The following is a 15441-nucleotide window of genomic DNA, read 5'->3' as shown; positions in this document are numbered from 1 at the left end:
TTCTATTTCAATATTTAATTTTAATGGCCTATGTTAAGTTGTGTGATAGAGAAGGAAGGGCCTTAGTATCAGCCAGCCTGGCTTGTGAGTCATGCCAAGAGAGTGACGAGGATGTATATGGCAATGCACAAGGATGCTCTGGATGAGGCAGGAACAAAAACAAGGAATAAAACACAAAGTTCACTTCTGTTAAATATACTGACTATCAGGATCTGGGCTAATTGAGCCTAATTTTGGGGCTGTGGTAAGAACACAGCCTCTGTGAACCTTACTGAAATGCTTGCTAGTGCTGTGAAAAGATGTCTGAAATGAAATTCAGATTTTTTTTTTTTTTTTTCTGAGAAGGAGCGTCCCGTTAGTTTTTTAAAAAGCCATCATGAAACTTCTGTGCAGATCTATGAAACTAACACTATACATGCATAGATTTTACTACTTCAGATGAACTTGAAGAGAATGGTGGACTACCACTTTAGCATAGCTCACTGGCAATGAATTTGGAAGCTGATGCGTCCCTCGTCATTCATCACTGGATGCTACTTTTGTCTGCTTAGTCAATCATGTTCTCTTCTGTCAGAAATGGCTGTGATGATTCACCTGGACTGGAATTGTTTATTTTGTATTGCTTTGTTTGGATGGCTCTTAACTTACGTGTGGACATTTTGTTAGAGTAGCATTGTAATGCTGGAGATTCTGTAACTTGAGAAAACAGCGTTTAGAGGTTGTGTTGTTTTCAGTAGTAATAAGAGTGGCCATTATCTTTTAAAAGTTGTCAAGAAAAAAGAAAGATTTATGATATATTCAAAAGTACCGTCCTTTTTTTAAAGTACTGGCATTAAACCCATTTTTCTGTACCCTGGCATTTCAATATCCATCAGTTAAAGCAAAAGAATTAACTACCACTAGTTTCATTGGGAAGCAGTAACGAAGATTACAAGCAGCTTTTAATATATGCATTTTTAATGTTAGTCTGTAAAAATAGAATCAAAAAAGTTGAGAACTTTATTTGTATGCAGAAAAAAAGTTTCCTTTAGATCTTCATTCAGAGAAGTAAGGACTCTCTCAAACGAAAAGCTTAGCAAGCCTCATAGCACAAATCTTGGGAGGAGGAAGATTCTGGATCCACGTTCTGTATTCATGTCCTTAGGGCTGAATGCTTTTCAGGACTGGATCTTCTCTTCACCTTGTAGACATGTACTTTCTGATAATAAATTAGATGGGTGCTAAGACCCAGGTGATATGAGAAGTCAGAGCTCTTGTTCTGCATAGGACTTTGGACCTTAAGTCTGCAGTAAAGTCAGCGTGGGTCTTCAGATCTTCCACAGTTACCTACTGGAATCAACAATGGAGCTTTCTGTTTCTCAGTTGTCAAGGCTGGGGACCCTCTTAGACTCTGTTAGAAAACCCTGTTAAACCCTATCTAAACCATAGGAACCTTGGCTAATACAAGCTTTCACATCCATCCTTTTGTCTCACCTCAGTGGGAACATGGACAAGACACATTTTGTGTCCCGTTTCCAAAATGCGGTATGTGCATCCAAAATGGGAGTTATTCATGGTTAATATTAATACTGGACAGTATCCAGGAGTTATTTGTGCAGGTGTTAAAGTGCTATTTGGAACAGGTCAAAACTGCCAGTAACTGTTCTGATAATACAGATGGCTAAGTTACCAAGCTAAGAGTATTGCCTGGTGTTATTAAACATATTAGACATTGTTACTAGCAAAGCAAAAGGTGGTGTTCCCAGCTGTGTAATGGGAAAGAGGGATACAGACAAACACAAAATACCCTCATAAGAACATTCCAGTTTAAACTCTACTTCTCGTAGCACCCTACTCATCAAGAGGAGGGTGCCTTCCTCTTGGTTGGTCTAAATTTTGGATCCCCTTCTGCCTAACTATTTTTAAAAGATATCAGGACGCTGATGTATGCAAATTAATTTTGGTTCTTCAGCTCTTGCTCTTCGTTCCTTAATATTGTTTATTTTAGGGGAATACACTTTATTGGCATCTCTGATTAGCCATTGAAATATTGTGCGAGTGAGAAGTTGCACCAACTGTCTGCATGTGGGATACCTATGGACACTTTAATATGCTTATTTCCTTCTGGAGATGATGCTTGCCTCTCTAAGATGTTAATTGAACTGTCATCTCTCTGACTTCCTTTTTTCCAAGCAACATAACTTATATTATGCTGTGCATTGTTATGACTTTAGGATAAATATTATGAAAAGTACCATCCATACAACATTTTGATAGTCTGGCAACTCGGGATGCATTGCTGGGTTTCCATAGAGATGATGCACAATGTATTAACTTGTATGACTGACTTGACAGTGTCCGTCTTCAGTCAGATTCAGAAATCTGAGCCCCTTTCTTATGAAAGGAACACTATAAATATATTACTTGGTGTGGTGTAGTAGGATGTCTAAGTGAGTTCAAAGGCAGCACACAGTCTTGCTGAGAAACTTCATTTGTTTCCACTCTTGCAATCATAGTTTCTAGTGGTGAAACTGAGTTAGCTTTTCACATATTAGTGTGCAGATATGGAGAAGTCTTAACCCTCTGCCCCCTTCTTATGCCAGTAATGAGAATTTCCACATTTCCCATATCATGCTTTTGTCATCCATAAGATATTAGGACATCCAGCTATACCTCAAGTTGCCAAATCACAGAATCACAGAGTAGTTGGGGTTGGAGGGACTTGTAGAGATCATCTGGTCCACCTGCCTACCTTCAGTAGGGTCAGCTAGAACAGGTTACTCAGGATCCTATCCAGTCGGGTTTTGAATATCTCCAAGGATGAGACTCTGCAATCTCTTTGGACTGCAACCTTTTTCAATTGCCCTCACAGTGAAGAAGTGTTTTCTTATTTTCAAGCGGAATTTCTTGTGTTTCAGTTTGTTCCTGTTGCCTCTCGCCCTGTTGATGGGCACTACTGAGAATCTGACTGCCACCTTTTTACACCCCCGCATCAGATATCTATAAACATTGATAAGATTCCCCTGGAGTCTTTTATTCTCCAGACTCAACAGTCCCAGCTCTCTTAGCCTCTCCCCATATGAGAGATGCTCTAGTCCCTTAATCGTCTTTGTGGCCTTTTGGCCTTGCTGGACTTGCTACAGTAGCTCCATGTCTCTCTTGTACTGGGGAGCTCAGCACTGGACTCAGCACTCCAGGCATCGCCTCCCCAGGGCTGAGGAGAGGGGGAGGATCATCTCCCTTGACCTACTGGCAACACTCTTCCTAATGCAGCCCAGGATACCATTGGCCTTCTTGGCCACAAGGGCACATTGCTGCCTCGTGGTCAACTTGTCCACCAGGACCTCTGGACCTTCTCTGCAGAGCTACTCTTCAGCTGGTCTGCCCCCTGCATGAGGTTATTTCCCACCAAGTGCAGGACTGCATTTCCCTTTGTTGAACTTCATGAGGTTCCTCTTTGCCCATTTCTCCAGCCTGTCAAGGTCCCTCTGAATGGCAGTGCAACCACCTAGTGTATCCTCCCAGTTTTGTACTGAGAACTTGCTGAGGGTGCAAAATATTTCTTTATAAAGCAACAGACTTCTCAAATGTATTCCAAGCTTTCTGTAGAAAAGCTTGAATTTAGTTTTTCTGGTGCAGAATCGTTATTTTTGGCATAGCTAAAGAAATATAAAATCTTAAATATAAAACTTAAATTTTCTGAAATTACTTTGTTTAATCTCACCACTCACCCACCAATTTTTTCATGGAGAAATTTTGTATTCTTAAAGCCTGGGTAAGAAGAGCCATTAGTTCATTTAACCTGGTACTCTATATAGTGGGAGATCTTATGTTTAATTTGGTTATTTCTCTATTGTGCATTGCCTGAGATCTATTTTAATTTCCCCCGTAATGAAGAAAAGGAGGAATGAAATGGGAACATTAAGACTCTAAAAGCATGACTTTCCGCAGCCTGAGCATATTCAGTGGTCTATACTTTGAAGCAGTAACATGTTTTTGTATTCTGTATAGTAACACAGAACTTGAGGGAGACTTTTTAACTTTTTTTTTTATTTATTTATTCTTTCCCCACTTCTTCTCAATACACCCACTGGCCAGCAGGACGTTTTCCAAAAATGCATCTACTCTCCATTTGAAGACATGAAGTGAAAGATAAAACCATGCTTAATAGTCTGTTTCAACAGTTAGTCATCATCACTGTTTGGCAGCCTAAGGTTTTTCTCCAAGGTTAAGATGCCCTTACTGTTGGCATTTTCTCCCCACCGAGCTCACTGGTTGCTCTGTAAGCAGAGTAAATCTTTTTGTGTTGAATCCCTTTTGAAGCACTCTTTCTGCTCTCACTTCAGTACTTTCATGCTTTCTTTAAACTGACCGGGAACCATTGTATCCAAAGCTGTGTACAGAAATAAAATTGCCTTTTTCCTCCAACTTGATTCCTTTGAATGAGAAAATAGCTGAATAGATATGCCTGGGTCTGCAGGTTAGGAAACTCGCATTCCTGGTCACTGCACTGAAACTCTTGTTTTTAGCATTTGTTTAAATGTTACTCTTGTGACTTTGTTTGACTGTACTTGGTTGAAACTGTGAATGAACTGATGCTTCTTTGAATATCTGCTTTATAAGGGATACAATGAGAAAAATAAACCTGCCCTTGCCTGAATAAGAAATGGCAATATTGGGCAATTCCATTTCAACTAAAGATAATTTTTTTTTCAATGCTATGAAATGTTTCAAAGTGCTGCTACTTGATTAAGTCCGTGGTAAGTGTACATTGTATTAATCATGAAGGAAAATACTTTAAAATATTATTTTAAATTACTTATCTGAGGTTTATGGATCTGATATAGAAAGATTTGCAACAAGTCAGTGGAGTAATTGCATTCTGATGAGGTCCAGTAGTGTACGAGTCTGTTTTAGGAGCCTGATAATGAGGAAAGAAAGCACAGCCAATACAGACCCCTAACGTGGAAATGACAATAATTGTTTACCTAAAAATCCTCCCAACAAATGCCTTACCCACAATATAGCTTCTCTTTCAGCTATCCCATTTTATTCTGTCTGTCTCCATAACCTTTTGTTCCACCTGTGATGTTTTTCAGTAGTCACATGATAAAATGTCTAGGCTAGATTCCAAGGACGGAATAAAAAGCTGGGTTTTTTTTTTATGAAAGCACTAACAATTCTATTTGGATTGGATTTCTTTGTAGCAAAACCACTGAATTATTGAACAGATTGGACCTGGGTTTGCCAAAGAGTCACTCCTGTCAGATTGCTAATCGTGGCCCAGAATCTACAGCATGGGTAAGTAAAGCTATGGAATGTGAAATATTTTCTGTCAATTTTCCAGGTACTATCAATAGTGTAATATTGGAATACTCTAATTGAGCTTAATTGCCCAGACATAATTCAGTGAGTACCAAGGAGTCCTTCTGAGTGCGTGAGATTGTGTGCATTGTCTGTGATACACTGGCAGAGTATCCTACATGGTAAGGGTCAGCCTTTATTACTTGCAGATCTCTCTCTCATAACTAAGAGGCAGATTTATATTCTAAGTTCGGATCAGAATCTTAAATGTGCCTGTGCCCATCAGCTAGTGGCATGCTTTTATGAAATCTCAGCTGCTTCGTGTCAGTGGATGCTGTACTGCATTGACAATCTAGTCAGAAAAGAAGCTTATTTTTCAGTGTGTCATAAAAGTGATTCCATGGTCTGCGTGGGGACTTTGTCCCTGTTAGAATGAGCCTAGTAAAGGATCAGTGTAATTAGGAAAGATGTGAAGTGTTGCTTGAGTTCTAATTATTCTAATTGTTTCAAAAAGGCTTTTTCATATGTGATTAGTCTCTGCGTGTCTAAACTAGGCTTCCTCACTGATGGAAAAACTTGCAGTGAGGCGTATTAACCCTGAGATAGAAATTTTTCCCTTTGTGGGGGCTTCTAAATGGGGGAAAATCTGCAGTGGACAGCTATTTGGACAGAAATTATTGTTACGGACAGTAGTTCTGTATCAGCAAAAACTTGGAATTTTCTAACCTGGACAGCCCTCTGTTGTATGGAGTCTCGAACATCAACTGTTGAGAAAGGGAGGAAAAGATTCTTCTGCATATTTTCTCAGGAGCCATGAAAATATGCTCAACTTTCTCCCATGTATAGGAATTGTTGCAAACAATATATGAGGGCTCTATCTTGCTGTAGTATCTCTTCCTCTGTCTCAGCTGTATGAAAGGAGAAGGTGATACTGAAAGTATGTTCCTTTCCCCTTCAATTCCTCAGGTCAGGTTGTCTCTGAAAAAGATAAAGCAATCTTAGTGTATGCAGGCAGATTTATAGTTTGAGAGAACCAAATACTGCCCAGCAGCATTGGCCCGCGGAAGAAAGCCGGTGGCATTCAGACTGTCTTTTTTAGTCCTGAGTAGACTAGTAATATGCAGTACTATGGGAAGGGAGAAAAAATGTCTTGAAATTACTTCTGCCTCCCTCTGAGGCATCCTGCGCTCTGAACAATGGGGAGCTCATCCTTTGTTTAGGGCAGACGCTGCTCTTCAGCCTTTCGTAGGACATGAGCACTAAATTGAGAAGATAAGTGAGTGCATGTCGCCAGGACTGAGCTGGATTTCAGAATTTTAGTGCTATGTCTGCATATCTATATAGAAGTGGGTAGATGCCTTAGAGAACATTGCATTCTTTCAGTCATGCAGGTCCTGCTTTTAGTGGTTGCCTTCTACTTCATCTACCTACTTGTGTCATTCTCATTGCAGTTTTTGAGGGTTTTCTTAATAAATTATGTCAAATCACACACCATACTTCATCTTTGGCTTAACCAATATTCAAGCAGATAAAATACATAGTTTATCTGTAATGTTCTTTATTAATACCAGCTGATATTACATGTGCCTGTTGCGTGATAGCATTTATATACCTTTGTGACTCAGTTTATCACTTGCTTATAATGCAACAGTGCAGTTAGCAAAATGTCTTTTCAGCCAGTTTAGATGAAGCAAAGTCTACAGCCATGCTCACATCCTCTGTGCTCTGTGTAAGGGCATCTAACCCTTGGAAGAACCACATGACCAATGATTTGTTACTGAAATAGAACTGGCATGATACCAGATCACTTAACCTGTGAGGAAGCTCACACTCTAATTTTGATGTGATCTTGGACTTGTGCCTTGTTTGGAGTAACTAAAACATTCTAATTTATCTGAAATTCTGAAGTATGATAAATCTGGGAGGTACTTGATATTCATGTTAAGGGTTTTGTGTTGATTTTTTTTTTTAAGTTAATGTTCTAAAGCAAGTTCTAGACAATGTCATGTAGATTTGAATTTTTTTCACTCCCATCCTTTCTTTGATACTGATACTTATTTAGCATACCTAGTTCAAGTATCACTGTCAATTATTACCCAAATGCATGTAGAAAAATTTGCCTTCTTCTGAGTAACTCCATTTCATTGGAGACTTTTTTGGCCCACTTATTTAATCAAGTTCATAATTAATTGTAATCCTGTCTTTCAAAGTGTTAACAATCCTGTCTAGATTTTTTTCTTCCAACTTGATTAACATACACTCCACATGATCCTCCAAGCCATTACTGAAAGTAATGAATAATTCTGGACCTAGAATGAGTCTCCCTGGACACATGCAACAACTCCTTCCAGCTCAAAACTGAGCTATTAATAATTGCTCTCTCTGTTCAGCCCTTTTAGCAGACTATGTGTCTGTCATTTTAATGGTGTCATTCTGAACCACATATATCAAATTTGAAGAACATTGTATAGACCTGCATCAAATCCCCCACTAAAGTCAAACTATGAGCTAGACCTGCACACATTTTGTATTAAATAATACTGGTTTATTATCTAGTGTGCTACACGTATGCTCTGTCCCTGCTCAAAGACTTTACAGTATAAGTGCGTAAGGACTTGATGCTAGGCTGGAACTTCACACAAAGCTGCAACTTATGAAAGACCTGGGCTAGTTATTGTAAGGAACTCCTGCACAGTCAGTTATCTTATTTGTGATGTCTAGTTTGGATTTTCATTTCTCTCATTTGCCCCTCGAATAACAGCAGGCAGGATCTCTTGGCTTTTGTTGCCCTTCCTCTGCACATCTCTTTTCAATACTTCCATGGAAATAATCCAGGGTTCCCCTCTCTTACCAGGCATCCCTTCTGCTTAGCTATCTTAGTAATACTTCCAAATCTTTTCTTCTTCTCAGAATACCCCATCTCACTATCAGAGAGGCCAACTGCAGTTTCTGATTATTTAGGGTGTTTTTATGCTTATCACTGGGACAAGGAATAGCATGTGCTGTGGCTGGTCTGTTGTGATGTGCAGATAGACATTCAGCCAAGCTGAATGAATGGCTGGATTTTTTTTTAACACTTCTAGCTTATGTTAGTGTGAAAACTAGAATTTTCTTAAGTAACTGGAATCCTTCAACCACTTCTGTTTTGTTGATTACCTGCAAAATGATTTAGGAATGAGGCTTGGGATTGTGACGTGGTCCCCCCTCCTTATCAATATGTTTTATATTCTCTGCTGAACAACAGACTAGAAGCCATACTTACAAGCAAGCTCTTCAAGAGGATGAAAACAGAAGATTAGAGGAAATGAAGCAAGAACAACGGAGGAAGGTAATTTTACAATAACAGTGTGCATATTGTATCATTTTTGCATGCTGTGAAACCAATTAAATGCATTGATTACTGTAGTCTACGCACAGAGCTTCTCCTTAGGGAAAGTGGTTTGGTCACTGTTTTCAAATATTGTGAAAGAGATGAGCTAAGCTGTAAGATTTGGATATAGATTGAATTATCGTCAGAGTTCATGCATCTGGATGACAAGTTTCTACTTCTCTCCCCATTTGAACAATTGTGCAGAGCATTTTCTGGATCATGGTGTGCAATTTCATACTCTTAGGAAACCAATTTCCTCTCTTGCAGGCAGAAGTAGTCTTACTGAGATATCCATGATGATCTCAGACTCTGAATATAGTCTGTTTTTAGAGAACCAAGGCCTGTGTGCCCTGCTTTCTGAAATGTGTATGGAAGCATTCAGATTTGCCATGAAGTGTGTCTGTTTCCATGTTTCCTTGCTAACCACATAAACTAAGAATTTTGAGCAGTCGTAAAAGCAGACATACCATAACTACGAGTTAGAAATCCATCTTCTGCACACACAAGGCACGTTGTCTGTAACGCATCCTGACCACTGCAGTCCCTCTAGCAATATTTTGCATACTATATCCACATGAAGTTAATCTACACAGGATTAGGGCGTTGTGCTAAACTGACTATCTCGGCCCCAGCTCTAACTGTGCAAGTATGGGGAGGGCAACGTTAACTGCAAACCACTCAAGAAATACATTAGCAAATACTAAGACTCTTGTTATGCCTGTGTCGTTACTTATATCTAAATTAATGTTAAACTACTTCCCTACTAGTAGAATCTTAGGTAGCTCAACAAATCCCATATAATGAGTTTCTAATAGAGCTGGACAAATAATTCAGGCCCCTCCCAGAAGCCTTTTTTTAAACACTTGGGATAATTGTGCTCTTTTCACAGTATTTTAGTAACCAGAATGCTAGAAACAAAAGCTAAAAAAAAAAAAAACCACTAGGGAGAGTCTTAACTGCTTTCCCAAGAACCGTACACAAGAAAAATCCTTGAAAGATAGTCACGTGGGGCATATGGCCTGCAACTGTTGTGTTGTGCATGTATTCTACCATAGACAAAATGAATGCAAACGTGCATTAGCATGCCCATGTGCTGTGAGTTTGGTTTAAGAGACTTATGTTGCGCTTTTGACTATTCACTATTTAACATAGGTTAAGAAGAGGATGTTGACTGGATCCAAGGCTATTCTTTCTTGGTGTGCTGTTCCACAGTACTCCTTGCCTTCATATTTACTGTTACCTATTGCACAGAGTAATGTACTACTTACAAACCTACTGTAAATAATACATATTTTAAAGGCCCAATGATTGTCCCTCGAATTTATGTTGGCTCATTTCTACTTCAGACTAATATGTATTAAAGGAATTGTAAATTCTGTCTTGTGTGCACCTTCTAGTACAGTGTTGCTATAAAACGTATATGTATTGTCAGTTGCGGGTTTTTTTTCAGAACAGGTTTTAGTATGTATTGCTTGATTTAAAAATTTTCAGTACGGTTTAAACACTGCATCATATACACACAATATATTTCAGAACATTACTCCAGGAGAGGACTCAGCATATTGGAAAGTCAGATACTGGATTTTAATTTTCAGGTTGAATAGTTATTTAAAACAGTGAAAATTAAGGTTGGCTTTTTTATTTCTTAATCCTGTTTCTTCTTTTAGGGCTAGACAAATATTGATACACAACACATTTGCAGTTATTGATCTCTTTTTTTGCATACATTTATTGCATGGTTTTTATTTAATGTTCCACTTAAATTGATTTTTTTTTAACTTTCATAGTTCCATTCAGTTATTGAAGCTTTTATCTAACTGCACCATTTTATTTTACTTCCTATTCCTAGTACTACTCAGTTGCTATGGAAAATGTGAAGGATATCTCTGTTCTTATCCCTTTCCCCTCCCCCTGCAAGCCAAATTCTCTTTGCAGAAAAATCTGCATCTTCAGTTCTTGGGTGCATTGCAGGGAGTAAGAGACAGACAAACAAGTACACATGCATAGCTCAGTCGTAAACTGTGCTTCCTTGGCAGTCCAGCCTGAAAACGCATAGACAAATTCTCTTCTTGAGAGAAGTTCTTTTGAAGCTATTTATATGCCTTAATATTACATAATGTAAGGTTTGTAGGCTCCAGTCCTAAAGTTTTTAGTGTAATGGGAGAAGACACATCCACAGATACAGCAAGGTCACTGTACATGGAGTATAAGTGTCGTTGTTTTGCTATGGGTTCTAAACTGGAATAATACTTTTGGAAGAGTTTTCCTGTCAGACAGAAATTTGGGCAAGAGGGTGAAAGAGGGAAAGATACAGTAGGTGTGCTTCCTGAAGGGCTCCACCGAGGCAGGAGGCAAAGGATACATGTCCTTTACACCTACAGGGATCACGTCAGACTGTGTCGGCTCCTGCAAAGGAACTTCAGCCACCTTCGCTCTCCTACCCGCAGGGATATGCAGACCTGTGGGTTGGAGGAGGAGGAAACTGAGGGTCTCAAGCTGAAGGCTTTGTGTGTTTCTCCCTCATGCTGCATAGCAAACTGGAGCTTTGGGTGCTGAGGGAGTGAAAGAGCGGTGCCTGGAAGCTAGGGGCTCGGCTAGAAGGACAAACCTTGCGCATGGACTGAAGTCTGGCATATCCCTCTAAAGGCACGAATGCAGCTGCTTGAGTTCTTTTACTTCCAACTTCTTGGGCACAAATATATCTCGTCTAGTGCAACCCTGAACAGAAAACTGAGCTCAGTTTTTAATGTAGTGCTGTCATGTAAATAGAATGCAGTTGAAGGAAGTTTTGGAAATGGCACGTTGTTCTGGTTGAAGTTAGCATCATGTGGAATTAATTGAGTTTTCAACATAGGAATGTTAATTTAAAAAGTTTACTTTTTGATTTTTATCATTCCCAGGCTGAATTAATGGAATTCAAACAAAAGCAGGAAGAGGAAGCCCGAACAAGAGCACACCAAAATGAACAGAGGAGGTAGGATGCAAAAAACCCAGAATGCACTTTAATTGAATTCCTTTCTAGAAAAGGTCTCAAAATTGCCTTCATTCATGCATTAGAAAACTACTGCAATGAGGATCCCTGACCTAGCCTCTAGTTTAATTTTGCCTTCGGATGAGCCACTAATACCCAGCATTACAACTGCTCACAGTATGCAATATGACATAGAGTACCTTTTTCACTTTATTCTGTCAGCATTAAGCTGAACCATTAAAAACCACCTGAATACAGGCATATACATACATGCAAACATATTTTATAATGGGCTCAAGGATATTTTATAATGGGCTGCTTTGTCCATGCAACTTTTTGCATTGTCACTGAAGCTAACAGGCAGAGCTAAACATGAGTTTAGATATTTATGTAGATAGAAACTGCAGTGCGGCAAGGCCTTCCGTAGTTGCAGTGTTTCATGTCCCCGACTGTGCCCCACTGTGTGCCATATTTGTGTTCTGTGGTTTTAATCTTGCAGTTCTGTCACTAGCTGACTTTTTGTTATCCTGAAGCATAGCTCTATTCTCAGTTTTATTTTCAGCAGGTAAAAAGAAACACCTTTTAGTCTCAATAATAAAAGTCCTATCATTTGGGGGAGTTATTTTATCATAAAGGAGTTTTTAAAAAAAGTAATTATTTGGACAACCACTCTCCATACTGTTTTCATTTCTTGCAAGGGGAGAGGTTTGCAAAGAAGATATTTAGATAAAGAGCCATAGAAAGTAATGAAATATTTTAGACTGACTCCATTTCAGTGTCCCTAGATAGAAATAATCCAGGATCGTGCATTTTACATCCTTTTTACGAAAAGTATTGCAAAATATGACTGTCATTTCTAGGCATGTGTGTCGGTCCTAGGCGTGAATAAGGAAAAAAAGATGCAGCTTTCAGCCAATCTGAAAATATTTAAAACAGACTGATGGAAATTGTATTTGTATGTGTTCCAGATTAATAAAGCAGTATAAAAAGATGCTAGGGGTGCTTTCTGAACCGGACGGTAGGGAAAGTTGACAGCTGCACAACTTGTCTCTATTAGTAACAAACTTAAGCGGCTTTTTAATTGGCATTAGGAAGTCACTACTTCTAGAAACTCTCCTTATGTACTGAGAGTTGAAAGACTGCTTAAAGTGAATTGTCTAACTAGCTAAACTCATTGGGAATGTGGGGGCTATGGAGGTAGACTTTGTACTGAGGGTTTTGGTGCATTTCTCACAGCAGCTACAGTGTACATTTTAATCATAAAAGATTGATCACAGGGTAGGAATAAACCTGGGGAACTGAAAATGTAATCCACTCAGTCTTATGCCAGTCTCTGGTTATTCAACACAAGCTCGAAAGACAGAGAGTTGTGTAATTAACTAAGAATAGGGAAAGCCACTCACAGAATGTTAAATCTCCACAGTCTGTCAACTCCTCAGCTACCTTTTTATTGTTTTTAAGGGTCAATAATGCTTTTCTGGATCGACTACAGAACAAAATGCAAGCTAATAGCATCTACCAACGTGAATATTCTAGGAGTCCGGACTACTTCAATAACAGCTGCTGGGTAAGTTTCTGGATCCAGAACGTGAAAGCAATAGGATTATTTAAAAGTTATTTTTTTCCCCGGATGCTATTATGTGGTTGTATGTGTTTAGTCTGCATGATAGAACTTACAGTCCTGGCTGGCTGCCTACAATAGCTTTTAAAAAGAAATTCTGCCTTAAATGTAAGCTCTCCATATGGGGGGAGGGAGAGAGAACAGGCACCCTTGCAACAGATGCAGATTACTTTTCATGCAAGGTGCTGCAAGGTACTGTATCCAAAGCGCTTCCTTAAGTTTGAAACAAGGATCGTAAAACATTAAGGGATTTTTGGAATTTTTTTTTTAAATGAAAGATGCTTGGAAATGCTCTAAACTTTTTAATATGATACTGAAAGTGGATGAGAGAAAGAAGCAGCTGTTCAATTTTTCCTATATAAAGTTATGACAAGGAAGACCCAACTGCATCCATTTAAAAAATATAATACCTACAAGGCTTCTTTGAAGAGAAGGTATCTTGACACTAGCCTATTAAACATTCAGTCCTAGATACGGGATTTTTCCCACTATTTTAGTGAGGCATAAATGTGATTGTTGTTTTTAAGAACTGCCCACTTCAGTGTGCAAAAATATTTTGTAGTATTCCTACCATTGAAAGTTGCATTAGGGTGAAATTCCACTGGTAAGAGGAAGATAGCACAGAAATGGAAGCCTTATGAAGACTGAACAGCCAAGGGATGTGGGTCTAAGAGAGTATAGTGAATGTGTCAATGCAGAGAAAACTGTTTAGTTGGAAATCAGAAAGACTTTTGAGTTGGAATGATTGGATTGTTCTGGCCACTTGAGGCCCCATCCTGAAGTTATATAAATCTGCTTAATTACATGTAAAAGTAGCTGTATCTAATCCACATGTTGGTAGACATTCACGGGAGTGTGGATTTGTATCTCGGCAGACGAATGCCAGGAGAACTTGGGCTCAGGCTGCTACTGAGTCCTAAACATAAAAAGCATGACAGAAAAGCAAGTATTCTTACTGTTGGAGTTTTCTAGGCACTGGAACTGGAGAAAGATTCTCTTAATCCCTCCAAACTCTGGGAAGGCTCTCCCAACCTGCCAGCTCAATGTCCCGTAGCATCTCACGGTAGCCACTGGGTGAACCAGATGGCTAGGGCCTTTACCAGAAGGGCCCTCAGTATTGCATGCTAGGCAATCCAAGAGTTACTGGAAGCCAAGCTAGTGATATCCAGGCTAGTAAAGGAGTGAGTCAATGCTCTGTATGGCAGACCTGAAAAGATGACGTGTCTGCAGTATAAGAGACTTCAGGTAAGAAAGAGCCAACTGGTGCCTAGTAAGGGGCAAAAGATAAAGTCTTCTGGATGGGGCCTGGTAAATACGACAAGCAAGGGAAGGCATTATATAATTATATATATATATAAAGCAAGGCTTTTGACACGGTCTCCCATCACATCCTCCTAGGTAAGCTCAGGAAGTGTGGGCTAGATGAGTGGACAGTGAGGTGGATTGAGAACTGGCTGGATGGCCGAGCTCAGAGGGTTGTGGTGAATGGCGCAGAGTCAAGTTGGAGGCCTGTGGCTAGTGGTGTCCCCCAGGGGTCAGTCCTGGGTCCAGTCTTGTTCAATATATTCATCAATGACCTGGAGGAAGGGACAGAGTGCACCCTCAGCAAGTTTGCTGATGATACTAAACTGGGGGGAGAGGCTAACACACCAGAAGACTGTGCTGCCATTCAGAGGGACCTGGACAGGCTGGAGAGCTGGGCGGAGAGGAACCTCCTGCAGTTCAAGAAAGGCAAGTGCAAGGTCCTGCACCTAGGCAGGAATAATCCCATGCACCAGGACAGGCTGGGGGTTGACCTGCTGGAAAGTAGCTCTGCCGAGAAGGCCCTGGGAGTGCTGATGGACAACAAGTTAAACATGAGCCAGCAGTGTGCCCTTGTGGCCAAGGCAGCCAATGGTCTCCTGGGGTGCATGAGGCAGAGTGTTGCCAGCAGGTCAAGGGAGGTGATCCTGCCCCTCTCCTCAGCCCTGGTGAGGCCTCACCTGGAGTACTGTGTCCAGTTCTGGGCTCCCCAGTCCAAGAGAGACATGGCACTCCTGGAGAGAGTCCAGTGGAGGGCTACCAAGATGATTAGAGGGCTGGAGCACCTCTCCTCTGAAGAAAGACTGCAAGAGCTGGGCCTGTTCAGCCTGGAGAAGAGAAGATTGAGAGGGGATCTCATCAACGTGTACAAGTATCTGAAGGGGGAGTGTCAAG

The 15441-nt window shown here is 40.1% G+C and overlaps 1 protein-coding gene across 3 annotated transcripts in view; it reads left to right on the top strand.

The window, feature by feature from the left end:
- EPSTI1 (epithelial stromal interaction 1) overlaps positions 1–15441 on the top strand; it is a 72652-nt gene that overhangs the window by 31924 nt on the left and 25287 nt on the right. For all 3 annotated transcript variants that reach the window (XM_009672447.2, XM_009672446.2, XM_009672449.2), the window contains exons 7-10: positions 5187–5280; positions 8528–8611; positions 11554–11627; positions 13086–13191. In XM_009672447.2, coding sequence (XP_009670742.2) covers positions 5187–5280; positions 8528–8611; positions 11554–11627; positions 13086–13191 — 358 coding nt within the window. The remainder of the gene's footprint in view (positions 1–5186; positions 5281–8527; positions 8612–11553; positions 11628–13085; positions 13192–15441) is intronic.

This window comes from Struthio camelus, chromosome 1 (genome assembly GCF_040807025.1).
Source record: "Struthio camelus isolate bStrCam1 chromosome 1, bStrCam1.hap1, whole genome shotgun sequence".
Classification (NCBI taxonomy): Eukaryota; Metazoa; Chordata; class Aves; order Struthioniformes; family Struthionidae; genus Struthio; species Struthio camelus.
The sequence above is the reverse complement of the archived record's forward strand: the minus strand, read 5'-3'. Positions and strand labels throughout refer to the sequence as shown.